Source organism: Vanessa tameamea, chromosome Z (assembly GCF_037043105.1).
Source record: "Vanessa tameamea isolate UH-Manoa-2023 chromosome Z, ilVanTame1 primary haplotype, whole genome shotgun sequence".
Taxonomy (NCBI): domain Eukaryota; kingdom Metazoa; phylum Arthropoda; class Insecta; order Lepidoptera; family Nymphalidae; genus Vanessa; species Vanessa tameamea.
Window position 1 is genome coordinate 7,075,224 of NC_087341.1, and position 23,236 is coordinate 7,098,459.

The 23,236-nt window shown below is 30.7% G+C and overlaps 2 protein-coding genes across 3 annotated transcripts; both read left to right on the plus strand.

Annotated features, from left to right (window-relative positions):
- Positions 1-622: 622 nt before the first annotated feature.
- On the plus strand, positions 623-14,706 carry LOC113402209 (FK506-binding protein 5-like). 2 transcript variants are annotated; one of them, XM_026642400.2, is made up of 9 exons: positions 623-909; positions 1,482-2,007; positions 5,260-6,307; positions 6,921-7,666; positions 7,831-8,088; positions 8,272-8,534; positions 8,861-8,981; positions 9,090-9,386; positions 10,972-14,706. In XM_026642400.2, the coding sequence occupies exons 2-8, from the start codon at positions 1,516-1,518 to the stop codon at positions 9,384-9,386; spliced, it is 3,225 nt and encodes a 1,074-aa protein (XP_026498185.1). In that variant the 5' UTR covers positions 623-909; positions 1,482-1,515; the 3' UTR covers positions 10,972-14,706. The 2 variants fall into 2 exon arrangements, with proteins under 2 accessions (XP_026498185.1, XP_064076546.1); XM_064220476.1 differs by having other exon boundaries at positions 7,831-8,082.
- Positions 14,707-14,909: 203 nt separating this feature from the next.
- Positions 14,910-20,277, plus strand: LOC113402249 (uncharacterized). Its single transcript, XM_026642443.2, has 3 exons — positions 14,910-15,104; positions 19,307-19,358; positions 19,469-20,277. Exons 1-3 carry the CDS (start codon positions 15,009-15,011, stop codon positions 20,014-20,016), a joined length of 696 nt encoding a protein of 231 aa, XP_026498228.1. The 5' UTR covers positions 14,910-15,008; the 3' UTR covers positions 20,017-20,277.
- The last annotated feature ends 2,959 nt before the right edge of the window (positions 20,278-23,236 follow it).

A 23,236-nucleotide genomic window follows, 5' to 3' on the forward strand; every position in this document is an offset into this window, starting at 1 on the left:
AGAGTCTGAGTATAGAATTTGTATCTTTCTCTTTTTAGCAAACTAAACTAAATGAAGGTAGAGTGAGAGGCACGGTTTTGAATATTTGGTATTCGATATTTTAATACGTAATAGCCTACGCCCTAATTTTGGCACCTAATTTTTGAAATATAATAATATCAATGTATAAGACTAAGTTGACAAACCTAGATATTTAATTCTCATTAATATGAATCTGGGTGTGTAATCACATTACAGCAAAGTAAAATTATAACTTATTAATAATAAACTAAATTGCGATTTATTTGCTTATAGTTATGATTTTATTCCATCTCTGAGAAAATACGTGTCATTGTCATATGTATTAATTTTTGTTGAGAACTGTTTCCATTCCCAATATGATATCATAATCCTTTCATATTGTAGCTTGAAATTATTTTAATAATTTATTTAGTCGTTGCCGCCTTTTCTTGTTTCAAAAAAGTATTTTTTATGTTTTTATTTTAAACATTGAATAAACGTAACAACTAATCTGTAAAGTTGTGAATCGGATATTAATTAAAACGTTTTTATGAAATAAATATATTACTCTAAAATAGAAAATTATTTTCGATTTTGGCTGGAAGTCACGTGACTGACTTGACTCATCGCCGCCATATTGCGTTTGTGCTGTGGCGAGGGATAATGTCGCACTGTCCCTGATTTTTTAAATATTTATAATATTATTAAGTAGATCGACCTGATTGTTTGCAAAGTGAAGTTATAAGATTCCTAAGTGTTGTGTGTATTTTAACATTTATATGACTTTTGGTGTTCGCTTATTTTGAAAAGTAAAATCGCCCTGGGTAATACCATTGAAATAACCAAGTTACTAGTGAACGTCGAACGACTACCAGAAAAGTGTCAGCCACAGAACGGAGACTGGATCAGGTAGTGAATATCCTCTTTGGTTACTTTTATTTTACAGAAAGATATTTTAGTCATTATTTTAAAATAACTTGTAAACTTCATCTAAATACCGGCGTTGATTGTTTACTTTTACAAAAGTATAAAAAACTTATTGTATCGAATTTTTCTGTATAAAATATTTTAATGATGAATTTAAATATGATATTATAAACAGATCTAGTAACAGCTTTAAAAATAATTACGTTAAATTAGTTTGACAAAATTTTGAGCGAAAGTTTTTTCGTAACCTTCTGTTTGTTTTGTTTATGTGACGAATGTAAATAGTGAGATAATAAGTATTAAGACATTCATTTGTGTGGAAACCGATCATGATGATGTGACCTTTGAAGTCATATGCAAAGACGTGTACACGTAGCTTTACATAGTTGTACCATGGAACCGCCATTTTGATTGCTAGCGCCTTGCCAGGGGAGAGGGGACGGCGGGAGGGGGCGGTCTTCACTATAAAAAAATGTGACGCTCAGTTATTTGGTATCACTTCATGACCATCATTTTATTAAAAACATAACCTTATTGAATGATTGTTTTGACAGGTGCTTGCCACATGGAATGTAGCTTGGTATCAACATGAATGGGGGAGTGAATGGAATGATGGAGGAGTCAAAGGAAGTCTCTAACAATGACTCTCAAGAAGACTCAAAAGAGGTCAAAATAGATACCTCTGAAGAGGCTGATCCAGATAATAGCCAATGCGAAACGGTTGATTCAGATAGAACTTATCATGTAGACAGTGGTAATGAGCCTGCAGATAATTCAATCGCTGGTATAACTGAAAATACTAACAGTCTCTGCAGCGTTGAAAATGAACTTGATGAATATTCTACCGAAACTGCATCGTTACCTACACTACAGGAAAATAGCAGTACTAAATCCTTAACAAACCACTGTAGCAACAGCAATGAATCATTTGTAGACACTTTAGACAGTCAGTCCAAATCAGAAATCATGCCTGAACAAGAGAATTGCTTAACAACTCAACAAAATTTTAGTAATGATTTTAAAAATGACTGCTCTAGGGTTTTTGATGAAAACATTAGTAAAATGGTTTCCAATAATGGGGTAAGTGAACAGTTCTATAATGTTTACTTAAGTTTTTTTTTATATAATATTAAAATTAAAACAATGCAGTTATGATGACACCAAATTTCTTGTACTCTTATGTATAAGAAATAGGTTTGAATGTGATGTTGTAAGTTGTTTACTTGGTAATGTATATTGAAATTGATATCATGAAGTACAAAACCATCATAAGGTCAGTGTTCAGGATTTTCTTGTATCTTGTATAATGAAAATTGTTACATCCAAATAACTTACCATTTCCAATATTATAAAAAATCCTATCATATAAACAGAAATCATCAATTTCACTATGAATAGTAATGTAATGCTAAAACCAACTGTATCATTCAAAAACTAATAAGTTTTAGGGACTCCATACAAAAAACTTGGTAATTTTACCTTAATATATTTTTAGTATACTGAATGATTTGTGTCAAATATCAAAAATAAATGTATTTTATCTTAATGACATAATAAACAATATACCTACCTGAAAACATGCTAAAACAACATATTACTGATGAATTCCTACCTATTTGTTGGACAATATATTTTATTTAAAGAACTTACTTTAATTTAAGGTTTCTAATTTAAACATTATTTTTCATAATAATGATCTAAGTATGCCGGAATAAAAATACATTGGTAATGATATGATTTAATTTTATTAATTTTTTTTTAACAAGCTATTCAATAATAAACCTAATTCTAATGTGTAATGGTCGTTGTTTTAGTATTCTCTACTATGTAATGTAGAGTAATTTTATTATTTAACTCTATAATCAATTTTTATGTATGCATACTACCTAGAAAGAGAGCCCAATTTGAAAACGAAATTGTAGTTTATGTGACGTAAATATGCCTTAAGTGTGAAGAAAAGAATATAAATAATTAAATAATTTATTTGCTTTTATTAGGAATTTAATTTATTTTTAAAGATTTTTGATATAATAAATTGTTTACATTTTACTGATTAAAAAAAATATTCGTGTCCATTTAAAACAGTACAACAATATATTTTTTTATGTTATTTTGATTCATTGCTTATAACCCGCCCCTTCGATTGGCGTAAATAATAAATGAAATAAAAAGCCCGTAGCCTATCACGATCTATATCCGATTTTATTGGATGCATGATTGAGTACAAACATACAAAAATAAACTTTCGCATTGTACGAAATTACTAAAATTTTACTTTTAAATTAGTTATAAAATATATGTTTTAACATAAATCATATATTTCACGTCCGGTCCTGATCCCATAAGTTGAAGTTATCAGGATTTTGTATGTTATACGGACTGCTTTACCTATGAGCTTATAAATTAATTTAAAGCAGATTTTCTGATTTCAGTTCGATTGTTCGAATATAAAAACAAATGAGTTAAAACTCTATTAATAATGATACCCATTATGTTGATTTCTTTATAAATTTTAATCAAAAGTTTGACTGATCGAGGCTCAAATTAACTTGTTTCTGAATATAGAATCCTAAAAATATAAACTTATGCAATTTATCTCACATACATATTGGCACAACGTAAGTGAATATTTTAAGCTCAATTCTAATTGACTATTGATTATGAATGAATTATTAATTATGTTTTGTTTTCGCGATATCGTAGCAGGGCAGAGCAGTTGTGAATAATTTATATAATAGATTTTACTTAATTACGACTTTCGTTCGGATGTAAAACATGTGCCCATTTTACGAATAAAATCATAGTAAGGATATCTAAAGTATATCAATTATTCCTTTGAAAACAGTTTTGTGTCTATAAAGCCTAATTGTCACTTTAAGATGCTTTTTTTATGTAATAGGTAGGCGGACCTGCATATGGGCCATCCGATGTTAAGTGGTCATCCGCGCCCATAGACACTGGTGCTGGCAGACATATTAATAATTCCTTAAATCACCAATGCGCCACCAACTTTGGGAACTAAGATGATATGTTCCTTGTGCCTGTAGTGATACTGGTTCACTCACGCTTCAGACTGGTATACAACAATACCAAGTATTGCTTTAAGGCGGCGGAATACCTGGTACCTAACCAGAAGGGCCCTCATAAAGCAAATACCACCAAGTATTTTTAACAATGGTAGGATGCACTGCTAATAAAAACTTCTTTGCGTATTAATTTAGTTTCATCAACATACATAATACATCAGTATTGTTAACTTTGAAATACAAAGTTATAATAGTGGGAGGACGGGAGGTATATAGGGGAGGCAGGCGCAACGCTGCCCATGTTAATATACTATTAATATACTTTGCATGTTGGTATTATTATACGGTGACATTCTGCAAACCATGGATTTTATTGATTGGTACGCTGCCTACTCTTCTCTAGTGTCTTACAGTTGTATTTACATCTAAATTATCTAGAAATTATATTTACGTTCAGAAAATTTGTTAATTAAAAATAATAATAAATGCAAAGTAATATTTATACATACGAAGTCGTGAAAATACTTAAACATTTTTTATGGTCAGTTTTTAATTAAAAAGGTACTTACGAAATGAAATAATGAATACATAATATTCATATGCAATGCTATGTTAATTATAAATAAATGATAAAGTTGTCATAAATACGAAAAGCTAACACTTTAGTCGTTTTTGTTATTATTATGGATAACGTAAGTTTAAGCAGTGGCAGGGCTTAGTGCAGGCCACCCACCAAATAGCAGTAATTATCTGGTTTGAAGGAGAAGTTAGCTAGTGTATTTACAAACACAGGGACAAAATTACTTATGCAATGCCCCGCCGCAAAAGTTGTAAATATGTATGCCCTAAGTCTAAGACTGAGCCTGCAGTGTCGGCTGACAATTTGGTATATTATAGATTGGAACATGAATACGATCGTGTGCTTTCCTAAATTTGTAGGATTTCGTTTTAACTTTTTATATCAGAATATTTCAATTTTCGTAAATTAATGTCATAAGTGAGTCCTAATCTACTCCCGCTAGGCAATCACACCATTGACTAAAGGAATGATAAATGATTATGTCAATTATCTTTAAAATAAACGATCGGTTCTTGTTGACCATGCTGACGATCCATTCTTAATTATGTAGTTGCAAAGTATCATTTTATTACATTATAATTAAAATTTTATTTTTAACAAAACAAACATTGTATTTCTAACAATGACAAAATGTTTTTACTATTGATATATACATATTTAGTTTTTTGTAAAGAGATAAAATAAATCTGGAAATGTATTATGTACTGAAAGCGTACTATATTTCAGGTCTCTGATGAAGCGGATTCAGAAGCTGATTCCGATGACGAAGAATTTTCTGAGGCGTCAGGCGAGCAAAGGGCAGAGGAAACAGTAAGCATTAATTCAGAATCCGAGGTGGACGCCCAAGATGAATCCTCGCAAGAAAGTCAAAATAAAAACAAAAATAAACATTTATTGATATTAGAACATGACATAACTGGTAGTCAAAATGGAAACGCAGATGATTGTTCCAGCCCTGAGGTACATGAAATTGTCAGTGATAATGAAGATTGTGTCGTAGAAGAAAAACAAAAGCCTACGGAAATTCAAGTACAGTTACGTCGAAGTAGTAGAGCTATCAAAAGAAAGAGGTACGACGATGATATTGAAAACGGAGATTATGAATCAGATATTGAAGAAATTGCTATGGGGGACGCTTTAAGACGTAGATCTAAAGCAATTGTCATCAATGATACAAAAACTTTAGTCGAAATGGCAGCAAAACAAATAAAATCGGGAATTCAAAAAAAAGAACCAACTGTAGTTATTATAGATACTAATTCTATGTCTTCTGTTAAAGGGAATACAATTAGGAAAAATTACATTCCGCCAAGTAATTCGGCATTAAGCGCACAGAATTTATATCAGAGTATAGTTGCTCGAGGTACTACTGTGACTCCAATAAGCAATAAGAATAGCATGGCTTCTCAAAGTTCCTGCAACACTCAAACCTCAATATTGCCTTCTCTCACTGATGATATGTATGTTGTTGAGGCACCTTCTTTCATTGTACCATATGTATATGAAAAACCTTCTGTTAAGCCGTTTAGAAAATTTGTAGATAATTTAGGTAATGAATTAAAAGAGCAAAGAGCCAAAGAAGAGGAGGAAGAGAGGGAGAGAGAAAAAGAAGAACAAGAAAAAAATGAACAAGACAAAAGTGAACAAGAAAAAAATGAAAACAAGGAAAAAGAAGACGAAGAAGAAGCATCAGATGCAGAAACCGAAATTTCCACCAAAACAAAAGAAGATTTAGAAGAAGAAAATAAACAAAAAAAGAGAGAAGAAAAGAGGGGTAAGTATTAATTTATTTCCTTTAAAGTAATGAAACGTGAATGTGTATAGCCTATTCCACACGCAACAGGATTAAAAACAAATTTACCTTACATGTACATATTTCATGCGATTTGTTAATGACTCTATTATATTATATAGTAATACTAAAAACAATTACGGATTAGTATATCTTTTTTTATAGTACAACACCTCTTTAATTTTACTTTCAAGATCCGGTTTGCCAACATCTTTAAAGAATACAGATGGCTGATGATGATGATAAATCATCTTAACCAATGATATCGTGTAAATTCAATGATAAAGTTGTATATTGGCCCTTCTTCATTTTTTATTTCTAATAGTTAGGCGTATTAGCAAATGGGCCTGCAAATGTTGGTAAGTGGTCTCCACCTTTCATAGACGATTGGAGCTAAGATATATACACCATTCCTCGCATCACCAATATGCCACCAACCTTGGGAACTAAGAAGTGATTGGAATAGAAGAGTGTCAATTAGTAGTTCAATATATAACTTTATAATAGCTTTCTACTATAGAAATAATATTATAAACTTATAAATTTTTTATTATAAATTATAAGGAATATAAACATTAATGTAACATAATTTTAGAACGTCGAAGACGTAGAAACGATGACGACGATGCTTCTTGGGATGGTCAATCTTCGACAGATTCTGATGACGAAATAGGTAGTGATGAAGAAGATAAGACTGTTGTCATAAAGGACAAAGCAGATGTCATCGATGACATTAAGGGTGTGACTGACTTAACTGTTGATAAAGTAGTTACCGGAAAGTCTGATAATTACTTTGACCTTTCCCTCGGTAAGTTTTTTATGAATATTGGCCTAAACCTTGTTCAAGAATATGTACAAAATGATCTACTGAAGCAACAAAACAGGAAACTTTATAGAGAAAAAAAAGGAGGTCATAGTACAAAAATTACAGAATCTTCTATTGCATCACTTAAGAAGAACTTAGAGTTCAGTAAAGAAAATAATGCTCCATATGTCTTTAAGCAACATAAATGTGAATTTTGTAGTTTTAAAACTGAGTCTTCACTGGTGATGGCACATCATCTTGAGACTCCACACATGAAGAATAGTGTTTATAAATGTAACTTTTGTGTCTACGAAAGTCGAAGCCCACACGATATACTGTATCATATGGAAGCCGAACATAGTACTCGTGGAAAATTAGAAAGGGCACCGGCGTACCACCAGTGTGCGAACTGTCCCTTTGAAGACAATGGGAAAGGCAAACTGGCGCGCCATCTTATTCCGTGCGGTAAGAAATTCAAGCCCGAACTGAATCTCGCGCCACCTATTGAATGGGAACCGCCAGCAAAAATACCGAAGGTGAATAGCCAATGATTTATTCATTAGTTTATTTGATACAATTACGTCATTCATCTTAATATATTGATGTTTCTATTAATTTTTGGTTAAAAATATTCTAAAACTGTACTATATATCTTAAAAAGAGCTGGACCCTGTATATTACAATAAAATGTAATTTTCAGATTGCTCGGGCTCGTAATGCTATGATGGGTTCATACCACAATACTTTCCATCGGGGTCAAGTAGGAAATAATATAGGAAGACCTCCAATGAGCGGCGTCATGGCGAGTACCAGCTTTCGTCCGCGAGGCCGATCTCCTATGGGTATTGCACCTAGATCTACACCTGTTCAAGGCATACCAATTCTTCGGAGTGGGGTAATGGTGAGGCACAACACACCCTCCCCTGTTTTGGTGTCACCGAATTATGCTTCGGTAGGTGTAAATATATTTTCTTAATAAAGATAATAATATAACATAATAGTTTAAGAAATGTGTTTAGTAATATGAATATATAAAGAGAGAAATTAATATCAAGTCATGAAAGTCAATGTATATAAAAATATTCATTTTAAATATTACTATTTACTTTATTGTACCTCTGTTTTGTTTTTTTTTCAGCAGAATAATGGAAAAAACGCATCTATACCTAAATCTTTGCACCAGCCATCCATTTCGATAACACCATTACCAAGGCAACCAGTTCCAACGCAACCTCCGCCTCCTCAGCAGAACAAGAGTTCATGTGTTATTTGTGAGATTTGTGATGGTTATATTAAGGATCTGGAGCAACTAAGAAATCATATGCAATGGATACATAAAGTGAAAATTCATCCAAAAATGATATACAACAGGCCTCCACTTAACTGCCAAAAGTGCCAGTTCAGGTAAATTAATTTTTCAGATCAACATTATTAAGATTTAAATGACAAAATCAATTTTATAAAATATTAAAATGTTATAAAATTTATTTTAAATAATATGCAAAAAATTATAGTTCTAAACAATTATATATTTTAACAGGATACCTGTAGTTGGAAAATAGTTTTCTCTTTGAAATCTTAAACATATTATTTACATATTCATTTATTTATTACATATTTATTTATTAGTATTTCTATGAGTTGTAAATTTCGGACAATGGAGGACCATTTTCTATTTTCTTAAAACAATTTTTAAACATTGTTTAATTAATTATTTTAAACAATTTCAGGTTCTTTACAGACCAAGGATTAGAAAGGCATTTACTAGGCTCACATGGCCTGGTTACTAGTTCTATGCAAGAAGCAGCGAACAAGGGTAAAGATGCTGGTCGATGTCCGGTGTGTGGCAGGGTAAGCAACAATTAATCATTACTAGCATACATTTTAATGAACAAACATACTCATTAAGGTATTTTATAAAATAGCATAATTAATACTGAATATTTATTTAAATTGCAGGTATATCAGTGGAAACTTCTTAATCATGTCGCACGGGACCACAATCTTACATTAAAACCAGCCCATCTCTCATATAAGTGCACAGTTTGTACAGCAACATTTGGCATGTACAAGCAGTTTGAAAATCACGTATATTCCGCACACAGTGTTGTCGCCAAGCGTGTGATGGACAAAGGCAAGACGGCTGCACCCGTCAAAGCTGGTCAGTCGTTACTAAAACCGCTCAAAATTAACGACGAAATCACGATTATACCTCAACCAGTGAAATCAACTACGCCACCGATAAAAGAAAAATAGGTAAGAATGTCCATTTTCATCCTAGATAGAATAGAATATTAACAATCTGTAAATATTGGATCTCTGTCTTGAATAATGAAATGTATTAATACTACTAATATTATATTCAGAGTATAAATGATTAGCCGCATTTATATTTTAATTCATATCAATGATCTCTGCATTATATTTTGAAATACATTCAAATTAAACAAACATCAGGCAGAAATAAATCTTTTTTTTTTAAATATTAAATTAATAAGATCCTCTTCATACATACAAACTAATAAAGAAAATGAGCATAAAGATATATTATACTAAAAAAAGCTTAAATTGTTAATATATTGGTAAATAGTTACATAATAAAAATTTAAATTTAAATTATTATGTTTGACATGACAAATGTGTTCCATAAAATTATGCAGTATATTTTACAATATAATTACGTTAACATTTCTATTCTTTTCTTCTGAAAATAAAATTGCACATTGCGACATTTTCTTGCGAATGTTCAATATACTTATATAGATTAGATCAACATTTTTGTTATTTGAAACTACATTTTAAAATATATTATATGATTAAGCACCGACAATAAGAAATTGTACAATAGTATCTTTTGAACTTAGCTTCTATAATTAGGACCATCGTGTACATTAATATTACTTTCTTAATACTAATTAATATAAACTAGGGCCGATATGATAAACTATCGGAAAAAATTGCTTTGCGCTGGGCTATATTATGTTTGTATTGGAATATGTATTATATTGTATTTAGCAAAAAAATTATGAAATCCTTCATTGTAACTGTGCGAAGTATAGCAAGCTGCTTGTTTTATTTAAATAAGTGTCGACTTTGCATTGCGATTGTTTCTTGGTTTGTAATGATTACACTCTTAAATAGAATAAAGCATAAATTTTACATTATACTGAATATGTCTCTTAATCTAAACATTAACTCTATGTGGTATTAAGCAATATACAATAGCTGTTCAGTTATATCAAATATATAGTACTAATTTATTGAAGAAAATGTTTTCTTTAAATATTTTAGATATTAATTTAGATCCTGCTAAAGCAATAAATATTGTGTAAGAACTGCTGAGACTTGTAATAGCGTATATAATGTATATGAGCTAAAGTCGATCTTTGTCAAGTTACGTTCTTATCACAGAAATAATTATTACTTATCAGATGTTCGTTGCTGCTGCAATTATAATTATAATAAATTTACAATTGCATTAATTATTTTCACAACGCGAAGGCTCCGCGAACTATGTGACTTGCGCAGATTTCATGCAACAAATTAATATTATCTAACTTTTGATTTTATTTGGCTTTAGATAAATATAGATAATATTGTTAGTTTATTATAATTGAAGCAAGCGCGAATTTTATAATTATTGATGTTAAATGAAGAAAAAGTAAATTTGAATGAAATCGAATTTGTTTAAATGAATAATGGCTCATCACACAAAGTACATATGCTATTATGTTATTTTAATATCAAAATCATTAAAATGAATCCAACCTCGCAAACCTACATGTAATTGTAATAAAAGTTTATTTTCTAATTTTTTAATCATAAGTGAATTTTGTTTCAGATGTATGCAGTGCCGTTAGTGGCACAAAGCTTGCCGATGTCTTCGCCGATTCTTAAGAATGGTTCGGGTCTTCAGGCCTTGTCATTACTAGTGTACATTCCAATGTTTCCTAGTGTACACCCACCAACAATGCGCTATGTCGCTGTGTGCAAGGACTAGTTTAAATTGAATTACATTTCCATAAACATAGGTCAAAAATGTGAATTAACAACGACCATTAGACTGACTGTTGTTATAGAGGTGTCTCATGTAAAATACTTTCAGTTTTCGCCAGCGATATCATTATTTCACACACATAACAATTTCAAAAGTTTCATGATCAGCTCGTTACGAGTCGTATTACTAACACCGATTCTATATCTTTTTGGAGACTGATGTTCGAGTGCACGAACGGCACACTATCGTAAAATAATGCCCCGTAGATTAAGGCATATGTAAATTTCTCATAAAACTATGGTAGATTATACAAAGCGTTTAAAGCACTATTATGTCACTGCCACGGCTTAAAGCCAGTGATATATTGAGCAAAATAAAATTTATACAATCAATGTGTTAAAATAATGAGTCATAACGAGCTCACAGGAGAGTTTAAATGTATGAATATTTATATATTCTAAATCTTTTTTCGATATTGCATTATGATAACTAATTATTCTGCATGGATATTTGAAGTTGAGTTTACACAACCAATGTGATATTTGAAGGTAATGAAAAAAATCATTAAAAGACACTTCTGGATAAAAATGTACATAAAATTGATGTACATAGAAGAAAGTAAAGCGTATATCTATTCTCAAAGCGGAATACAAAAAGTATTAATTATTTAATTAATTTGATAAACGAGATTACAGACTATTGTAATATCAAGTGAACAAATGTTTTTGTTAAAAGACTTAAAATAGATCGTTATCATGGCTATTTCTATATGACAACAACACATAGAAATAAATTTTAATCTATTGTCGATTACACTGTACCTTAGAAGGAAGGTTTACAATATTAAATTAACCCATGTATGCCTAGAACTATTTGGCGCCGATTTTAATGAAGAGTAATTTGTTGTAATCCGGCGGTACGAAAACGACCCCAATGGGCAGAGAAAGTTTAAGGTTGATTAGCGGGCTAATTTGATCAAGGAATGTGTTACACTTACAGAAAACGTATTTTAGGGCCCAGTTCATCCGTGGGGTTATATTATTGCCAGATATATAAAGAAATGGAAACAAAGAATATAAAGAATGAAACTTGTAGCAAAAACTTTAGTTAATTTTAGATAAATACTCGTAAATTTTTTAATATAATTCTAAATTATGTAACAATTTTGGAACACAACTCCCATTCAAAATGGGGCTAATTGCTTACTATACCGTATTGTCAATATATAATGGAATCCTCATTCCTTTGCCTTTAACATAATGAATTACTGACGACTACCTACTTGAAACATCCATCCAAAACGCTATATTTCCACATCGCCTTAAGAGACTAGATATATATAAATAATATATGTACTTTTGGAATGTATATCAACGTATAGTCGCAGCCCAGAAACGTACCTCAAGAATTTGTAATTGTTCTGAGAATCCCCCTCGAGTAAGATAACATATTCGAAAAGTTATATGTAGTTTAATATAAAAAAAGAATATATATATAGATAGTATTAACATATGTGAATGTTACCGTAAATACCTGAAATCCGGCGTAACTAGAACGTACCTTCTCATCGTTAAATATATTGAAGAGTATATGCTTATTAAAAAATAACGACTTGCGATTTCTGTTTTCGGGATTTCGGTTATTACAGTAGCATAGATAAGTATATGTCGGATCCAAGTACCAAATTTAATATATATTAAGATCCGATAGTTTTCTAATTTATATAATGTCAAATAATATTTAAGTATAGTCCGATATGATAAAATGCTTCTTGATACAGCACATTTTTCTTTTTTCAACATTGTTATGATATACATATTTTAGTATTGTTTTATGAATCGCTTATTTTATATAAAAGCATAGAATATGGAGGCTTAGTAGCATTAGCACCAGATTCGTGCACGTTTACCATAAATATAATAGATTATAAAAAATAATTTTGATTTCTGAGCGATGTTGCATCCATCTTAATTGTCGTTACAATAATTAATCGTCTGGTCCACTGAGGAAAGGATACAACTTTTGTTGCCAATTTATGAATGGCTAATAATTGATTAGCTTATATAAAATAATAAATATATGAATTTAGTAGTTCTGAGCTACTAAATTTCAGTTTATATAGTAAGTTAAAGGGCCAGTTGATTAATTGCATTGTTTATTCAATAAGATTGATCGACTTATAAGAATATTGAATAGCCTTGATCCCGGAAAATTGTATTTTCAGATTTTAAGCTAATGTATCCTTTGTTACATGCGTTAACTTCAATACCAAGGTTCATCAATGCTGAATCTTATTTATATTTCTTCAATTGTTATATAGATTTAAAGGGATTGCTTTAAAAAAAGGTGTATTATCGGGACATTAACTGTGCCTTTTTTGTGTGTATATATTTATCATATAATATATGAAAATTGAAATGTACCAAACAGATACTGCTTAAGCGGTTTGGTGTTTTTAATTTCCTAAGGATTTTCTCTCATTTGCGAAAAAGCGCAGTTAGGCTACTACGTCAAGGAACTATAATATTTTATTTCTTATATAAGCACCGATTATTGGTACGATTTGCGTTCAGGATATGCTTATATTATAATTGCCATACGTTTTATGCAAACTTGAGTTTGAAAATACATATACTGGGTTGTATAGATTACACCATCGAGTTGTAATCCTACCTAAGGTACAAACTTATATAAGACCGTGTTCCTGCGGCTGAATTCTATAGGCTGTGTACTGAAATAGAAAATAATTATATATTTTTCTCTTATTAAATAAATACAAATTTCGTTGTATTTATTAAACAGTTTTATATTGTTTTTGAACAAGCACCATGCTAGTTAAACTCACAGGTATAAATATAATTCATTGCTATAGACCAATCATATTTTACTTAGTTCACCCATTCGTTACAACTTTTACATATACTAAAATAAACGGTGGGTATGAATGAATATCAGCCATGATGTCTTAAGATTTATTTTCATTACCCGCAGACATTAATTAAATTAATAAGGCCGAATTGATAACCTCCTTAAAGTCGGCTAAAAATAACAAAAATATATAAACTATTTTCTTGAACTTTAAATAGTTTTTTTTTAGTCGTAATTAATTAGTTGAGATATTTTTTGATCCATGGAGTATTTATTTGGCCTTACCGTCACTTATTTATTTTAAAATGTAATTTGTTACTAATAAGATATTCTACAAATGGGTAATGACTGAGATACCGCTTTATTTAAACTAATATGAGCATTGATTTGTTTCGACTGTTCACTATTTCATTTATATTACGATCTAGAATATCTAAACATGGCGAGAGACGGAGAAAGTAATGTCAAGGCATTCCTTAATAAAATTCTCTGTAGAATATCAAAGGTGCATGGTTTATATTTATTATTATTTAATTTAGATTGTTTAATATTAGTCTAAAGTCTAAAGATGTTTTTTCTTTTTCGATGTGTAGATACGGCGTATTCTGTTTGCGAACGTACGCCGTTTATGAAGATTTGTAACATTTTTGTTATCATGTAAATATTTGGTATCATTTAAGTATTTGTAATAAAGATACCTTACCATGATAAGTGTTTTATTAATAAAAAGGGTTGATTTAAATAGGTTATATAGATTTTTTTTCTAAATTCTGAGGAAAGTAATACTAAATACAAGTAAATACAAAGTATTTTAGTGGTAGAAAATCGAATGAGTGGCACCGACTACATACATCGCTCTACCGCCAGTTTATGACTGTCCTGAGTGTGACGTAACTGACATTACTGGCTATCACGACAAGACAGTTCGAGAAATCAATGTTTAGGGAAAAAAGAGTAGGTATTAGAAGTGGTAGTGGTGTGGGGAAAGCACTGGTTAGTTAGTCTGTGTAAACATGTGGCGGTGGTTGGTGGTGTGGCAGGCGTCGTTGTTGTTAGTGAGTGGTACCTTGGACATGCGGTATTTGAACTCGCGCTATGCCAGTTCGCAGGTAAGATAAATTAACTTTTTTACCACTCTGTTTTATTACGAAATATTTCGTTCTGATTAAAACGAAACTAGATATATGAGTATTTTACAATTATACCTTTAATTAAAGGAAATATATTTTTTTGTAGCTCTATGGATGTATTCGTACAAATAAGTACATATTAAGTTTTTATGTAGTAAAAATGGTGTAGATAGATCCATCAGTCCTCAAAGGACAGATTGATCAATCACTTCGAAGTTAGTTCGGCCTATCTTCAATTAGGACATCCGTGGTGCTGGGTGCAGACTACAACTAGCATCAATAACGATAATGAAATTAAGGACATCAGAATCAGGACGCAATAATATATTTATAGTATGAAATATGTTATTGCGTTCTGATTCTGATTTTCTTTGAACTACGGTATCCCATCGAAGATAGCTTTTTGTATTTTTGTTCGCCAGTTCGTTTGTTATACCTTTAATTTCGCATTAATGCTGAATGTTTACAAGAGTATCCAACCCTCATCTAAATGGAAAAACTGAAATACTTAATAACTACACTAAGGACCGATTTGTAGTAAGTAGGCGCCAGATATCTAAATATCTCCAAGTGAAAAATTCGCATCTGTTACGTCAATAGAAGTAAATTAGTAGTTCAAACCAGCTTTGTATATAGAGCTACTAAGAGCACTAATTAATTATCCTATCCCTATTGTTCGTATAGTTGATAATACATACTTTAAAAACTTAACATTTTTTTCCATTTTTAACGTTTAAAACAACAGTTACATTCAAACACAGTTATAACTATTAGATTGGGACTTACTTAATTTAAAATAATATACAAAATTGTATAAAGGTGATATGTATGTATATTATGCTGTTTAACATGTTAAATGGCAGGCAGTGTCCATTAACAATAGGAATGTAATATTCTTAAATATAGTATAATTGCTGAGTAATTGATAACGCTTGTTAAGTCTGCGTGCGGTTAATATAACGCACAAGAATGCGGAACATATTTAGAATACTTATATATATACAATGTTTTATAAATATCTAATGTTTTATAAATATCTAAATGTAAACGTTCAATTAATTTAAAAATAAAGACAATATTTGCTGTTATTGATTCAATAAACGTGTTATCGTTGCTAATAAATTACCAACATTGACACGTAAACAAAACTGTAAATTTCTCACAGCTGATCAAGAAACCTCACAAGATGAGCGTCATTGTATTGTATTGTGAAAATGCATCTTTGAAAACTTGTCATTAAGAATTATTGATAGTTACAACTTTGATTGACATACACACAATAACCGGTAGATTCAAATAAACGAATATTATTATTATTGCACAAGATTTGCTTTCTTCGTAAGATAAAAGATGGTACAGATTTTTAAAAAAAAATTCTCTAGTTACCTACAAAATAGACCATTAAAATTTGTACTAGAGTACGTCGTCTTCCGTCGAACTTCGAATATCGAAATCTTGTGTATGTTTTTTGTTTATAATTAAAATTAAATTATATGTATACCTAAGGGTTTTTGGACTTATTTTTGGTATAAATAAAACCCAGTTGTAAATAAAACCTTTTTAGAAATTCCTATACTACGGGAGTAAAATAAGGAGACGAATGTTTGTATAGAGAGAGCGTCTTATTTTTTGTTACAAGCAAATAGGTGACCCCAACACTACGTTTCATAAAATTCCAATGGTTCCTGCGATTTTTGAAAACTAGAATAAAAACACAGCCATTATATATTGAATATAAAAATTGCCAATTTAACCAACTTGACCATCAGTTATTTTATTATCTCATTTTATACATAATCTATATAGAATTCCGTTTGTATTATTATCTTTTAGACTTTTTATTGTTCATTAGAATTCATCTCAGAGACTGTCAGAAAGATTTGAATAATTATTTTTGCATCGGACATTCTCTTTATTTATTTATGTATAATATTACAAGCTTGCTTTTACCTGGCCAAATTATACACAGTATTTTAGGTTTTAGCGATATTTACTAAAAACTGTTATACTGAAACTGTAGTTCTTATTTATTAATACAGTTTCATGGATATTAGTTACAGTTACACATTGAAACGGAAACATTGACATGATATGATATTTTCATTATATGTTCATTTTACTTTTTTGTTTTTTTCAAGACGAATGCATTCATATGATATGAATCTTTGAATATCCTTTACACAATTTGGCAATACTATTAATACAATTTTTGTAACGTTCGTACCGATGTGAGGCCTGAGAGGCCGCGTATATAATATCAGTTTTTTTAAAGAAAAGTAGGAATTGAATATTTGTCCTTTCATTATGATGAAAAATGAAGAGTTTTAAGAAAAATTAAGTATAGAAAGAAAATCAACTTAATTAAATATTTGAGTATAACACTATAATAATATTTGGCTTAAATTTTGGGAAAAAATCAGACCATTCGATATAAAAAATCAAAACACAAAAAATACTCCTTGCAAAATAACAAAAAATAGTATTTCTCACTTACGACTAATATAACTTTTAGATAAAAAATAATGTAGGAAAATAAACCTTCTGAAAACAAAAATATCCACAGTTCAACTACTCGCTAAATTCTAAGCACAGTCAGGGAACACTTGTTTCGCGCACTACAAACAAACGTGTTTATTCCACGAATAGCATGTATCAGTCGATTTTTTTTTGATTTCAGGTTGCCATGGAAGATAAGTCTTTTGTGTCTTGACTTCCTCACCTTCATCTTCACACTTTCTGGCTTATCAGAAACAAGTACTCTTGTCCAGTTGGGCGTAGCGTGAACTTAGATTGTCTCTAATACCAACTCGAACAGTCGAGATATTTTTTTATAAATGATCCTCTATCAGGGTGTCGTCCCACGTGTATATCGTGTAAAAGATGAGAATTGACGTAATTAATAGCTAAAATCCAGTAAAATATTGTCATAGGCGCCGTCTTGATTGGCGACTGCAAGTATACTCAGAGCATTTCTTATCTATTTCGTCTACACCGCCTTTCGTAGAATTATGAAAATATATAATTTCTGGCTCCCCTGAGTGTGTTTGTTCTTTCATTATGATACATTGATGAAGCTAAAATGACAGCTATTCCTTTCTTGGCAACATGAGACAATATCGTTGTATCCTTCGTAAAAGCAAATAAAGTTAAAAAATTCTGGGGATTTAAAATTCTGGGGATATTTCTCTTTTATTTCTTTTTAATCTGTCGCACAACTGTTTCGTTTACTGCCGGAAGTCCATGATGTATTCATAGTTCATAATATCTCTCAAAATAACAGTTTACTCAAACAATAAATAAAACAAAAAACTTACGTAAGTAACGACGTGAGGCCTGTGAGGCCGCATCGGAATTTCAAAGGGTAATTCCTCACCAAATACGTCCGCGGCGACAACATTGCAATTTCCGACATCAATGTGGGCATTAACCATGCAGCTACTGAAAAGCTGGGAACAGTATTGTGAAGAGAAAGGACTAAACTAGCAAGTCGAGTACCTATCGGGGCCTCTGAGACCGCACGTCGGTACTTAAAGGTTAATTATACGAGTTGGTGTGCCTTCGTGGGCTAACAACGGTTATGCGAAATTAAAAGTTCAAAGCACCCCATTTGGGTATTGGCAATGTTATAACATATGTCCTCTGATGGCAAGTCTTCGGTATTGGAAAATTTAAACGAAATTTGATCGTACATGGCATACACTATAATTATTAATTTATATATGTTTTCAGAATGACATGTTTCGAGCTAGCGTTTTATTATTTCAGCTACTATAATACTGCTAATTAAGCGAAAAAATATTATATATAGTAAAAGCTTGAGCGAGTTAATTGAAATGTAATGTTTGATGCTATTTATTAATTACTGCCGGAATATTATCCTTGCATGCGGTGCGTGAGTTTAAACAAATTAATTAGTTATGTTTGTAAGTTTAAAAACATGTATAATTTGAAATTTAACTCTACCGGCAGTATACATGTTATTGCTGATATGTATGTTATTAAATGAGTAAATTGTGATTTATTCATAATTATGACAGGACTTTGCTTTGCTTGTAAATATATCATGTTCGTTGTAAAGGCGGAATTTGCGAATGTTTGCGTTTTGTAACGCATTGATGTACGTTATAAACATTATAACCGTTCTGACAAAGAAGTTTAATTACATTTTTTTTTAATTTCAGTTCGACTGCTTCGACTACCCAGTTGCAATGCCAATGAGGTCATTTGAATCAGGTAATTAAGTAAACAGATCACTGTAATTTATTAAATTAGAGAAATTATTTTAAATATTCTTAATAAATAATTGATTCTTTTATTAATAATATTAACTATTTCTTACACAGGCTGGGGTCTAGCGAGAAAACCTGCCACAGAAAAGTACCGATCAATTCCAACACCGTATGTTCATGAATTATCAAGAAGAATCGACTTCCTCTTACCCAACCGCGAGGACATTGTGAAAGAACACGCTAAATTAGTCCAAGATATAAATGGTCTTCGGCAAGTCATGTTTGTTGCTCCGTTAGCTAACGAGCCAAAAGACTACGAGGACTCCATATTCCCTGAAATCATTGAGACATCTTCTACTACCACAAGCAGGCCGTCGACTACAAAACCCCCTAGACCGACGAAGGGTATTCCAATTGTCTTATTGGGTGGTGCAACTCGTAAACATACAATAAAAAGTCAGCCTCCAAAGAATCATAGGCAGACCTTAAATTTGGTAGGAAACTCTGTGACTCCATTAGTGAGACATCCTTATCCATTTATCACGGCGGCATCTTCACGTCAACCAGTAAGAATTTGTATGTCATCACCCTTCTCGTATACCTCGACTACGCATCGTCCGAGCCTTTGGGAGCGTCTTTTTAAATCAATAATACCAAGATAGAGTATATAAGATGAATACCAGTTCTTTAACCAACGAGCGCTACGTAATCTAGTGCTAATAGCTCCACGTAACACTTAGTGATTTTATATTGTAAACTGATTTCTCATTGTTTTGTCGTTGCACGGAAAGCGAGAGTAATCTTGTTATTGCTGCACTTATAAAGGTTCTTGCACAGCTACCGTCTGTATATTAAGAGCGATTTGTAACAATATTTCAATAGAAATAGTATTTATTTATACTTCTTATTATCATTCAATATCCGTATATAAATGCAGCGTCTACCTAGATGCGATTATACCAAACTATAATATAACTGTATTTTGATGTTTTTGTGGCAAATACAGCTTTTTCGCTCGATTTCATCCGAGTTAGACGTTATTGCTCCGTCACCGTATGTTGTAGCGTTTATAATTTATATTTTTTAATATTAGCCAGTCCTATATCAAAAATATAATCTATGACTAAATCCATAACAATCCGTTCGTACTATATTATTGAAAACATTATTTTAAGATATTTATAACAAGAAACTTATTTAAATCTTTATATCTTCGTGTAAATCATATTTTGAACATTTAATAAGGTTTCGTTACTGATAAAAATAATTACATACATGCCTTTGATGATCTATGTTCATAAAATATATTTTATATAAATTTACGCTCTTTATGAGTACGCCTTTGCGATTTAAAAATTGCGATGCGTGTCACGAACACAATATACAACGCCATATAATCGCATGTTCAGTTTGTAATTAGAGATACCAACTTTTTATTTTTATTGTTTATTTTTTTAGTATTTAGTTTAGAATGGAAAAGTTAAATGTTATATGATTTTTTTCATTTTTATTATTTGAGTAATTATAGTAAATGTGTACATCTATTTATATTAAATTAAAAAAATATATAAATACATAATACGTATGTAATTATTCAATGATATTATTAAATACTTTTTTGTTGCTATTTAAAATATTTAGTTTAAGTATATTCATGTGCATACATTATATTTTTAGTAGGATTTTTAATATTCAAAAAAATTTGATAATTGGATAAGTTTAGAAGGATTCTTTTTGTAATATTTTACATATTTTTTTTTTCAATCATGTCATGTCAATTAACTCAGTCTCTAGATCGAAATGTGAATAAAAGCGCATGTTCAATGCGCAAAAATGCGCAAAAAAAAGTAACGTACAATCCACACGATCTAAATTTGCCGGCCAGAATCTAGAAGTTACAAGAGGCAAAAGTTTTAAAATTTTATTTAAGTTGTCGGGATCAAAGAGAAGAGTTATTTAGAGTGATGTGATTTTTTACTGTTTGTTACTTTTACGGAGTTGAATGAATATTTCTGTGTGAATAATTTCAGGGTGATCACTTTAGACTGCTCACATTGTACGTGCCTTATACACGACAATGTTTTTCTCGTATTGACTTAATACTACAGTATTATTATTAAGTAATATAAAATATTTTACGTCAGAGTTTATTAGATATTGAATATAATTATTAAAAATGAAACGAAGCATACAAGTGATTATTACTTGAGTAAACAAATAAAACACTAGACAATTCTAATTTGTTTCTTTTACTGTATGTTCCTGAAAATATTACTAACTTATTTTTAAGATTACCATGTATTCATAGAGATTATAGTGAAATAAAAAACAGTGTTGAATTAAATGTTAAGCAACCACCGGTTCGGAAAGAAAATTTTATCGAGAAGAACCAATTATTTATTAGCGAGTAGAAATATAACATTTATTATTGACTAGAAATCAACAAATACTAAATCCATGCTTTTTTATCATTAATTCATTCTTTTAATGAATAATATGCCTTCTTTTTGAATGTTTTTTACATGGGATTATTTTTTTTAAATACCGTGCTCCGGGAAGGATGTATTAACTTTTCGAAATCGGAAAGTAGGTAGGTGTTTTTAGTTTACCTTTACTCCTCGTGCCTATACAATGATTGTCATCGTCTTTTTTAAAAAGATCCATATTACTGTGAATATACATAATATTGTTGGAACATATTGTGAAGCAACTGTAAGTATACCCACTTTATTAGAAACATCCCGAAGGGAGTCTCGATCTCCAAGATTATAAATAGACCGGAGAGCTCATTTTTGCAGGATGAAAATTGTTTTAATATCTGTAGCATAACTCAAAGCAAAATGCCATAAGACTTAATACTATGAAAATTACCAAATTATAGTATACTTTCGGGCAGTATCACATCATCAGTTAGTTGTCTAACTGTATTCTACGAAGCTGAGTCTCTGAACGGACGGAGTTATTCAAAGTGTAGGTGTACAATAAATTAAGATTTCGTGTAAATTGGCTAAAATATAATGATGATTGTTGAAGTTGTCGGACAAAGTTATCCCGACCAATAGATGCATATTATGATATAAACGTTTTAAGTTCTAGACCGTTATTTAACCCGTGAGAAGTCAGTACTAGTACCTAGCTAGTTAATAAATATAGTACAACTTTATGTATGCTACGTCACGTCGCTGTTTTTTTGTAACTTTCATTAAAATGAATCTTATTCTTAAAATCGAGTCATTGGTGCTTTCACGATATCAACTACGATGAGCTTAGGATGAAGATTGATGAGTTTTTTCCAGTAAGCCACTTTAAAAATATAATATCTCGGATAAAACCTTCATTGTACTAATGTAAAATCGAGACTGGTAGTTATACCCTGTTCAAGTTAGCTTGATCTTTTTGACAGACGGGCTAGTGATGAGAAACAGAAAATATAACATATATGTATAACAGTCAATGGAACGATGGAATGCGTAATTCAAATTAGAATTATTTTTTTTACTTATTTTTCTAAAAAGATTTTTACTAGCTAAAGAGACCCCAACCACTAGCCAAAGAGACTCCAACCAAAAGGACCCCCGTTCGTAACAATAACTAAACAATGATCTTTAATAAGGATTTTTGTAATCGATATTTGAAGCTGTTATTCGCGTCCCTACCGTCCAACCGATGTAACATTGTACAAGCGTCTGTTATTTTCAGTGTTTCTATTTAAATTTTACTTTGAAGCAGTAATATATAATAGAAAAAGTCTTAAAATTTTCGGATAACGTTTGAATCTTTAGGAACTTTTGTATTATATGTATTTTTATTTTTGAAATAATTATCGTCTATAAATAAAAACAAGGGTATTTTTGTAAATGTTATTTTTAACTCTTATTAAAA

Excerpts from the sequence above, each read along its gene's own strand:
- LOC113402209 (XM_026642400.2), top strand. The coding sequence starts at position 1,516 with ATGAATGGGGGAGTGAATGGAATGATGGAGGAGTCAAAGGAAGTCTCT. Across the intron at positions 2,008-5,259 it reads AAATGGTTTCCAATAATGGG|GTCTCTGATGAAGCGGATTC; the intron begins GTAAGTGAACAG and ends ACTATATTTCAG. Across the intron at positions 8,982-9,089 it reads GATGTCCGGTGTGTGGCAGG|GTATATCAGTGGAAACTTCT; the intron begins GTAAGCAACAAT and ends TTTAAATTGCAG.
- LOC113402249 (XM_026642443.2), top strand. The coding sequence starts at position 15,009 with ATGTGGCGGTGGTTGGTGGTGTGGCAGGCGTCGTTGTTGTTAGTGAGT. Across the intron at positions 15,105-19,306 it reads CGCGCTATGCCAGTTCGCAG|TTCGACTGCTTCGACTACCC; the intron begins GTAAGATAAATT and ends TTTTAATTTCAG. Across the intron at positions 19,359-19,468 it reads AATGAGGTCATTTGAATCAG|GCTGGGGTCTAGCGAGAAAA; the intron begins GTAATTAAGTAA and ends TTTCTTACACAG.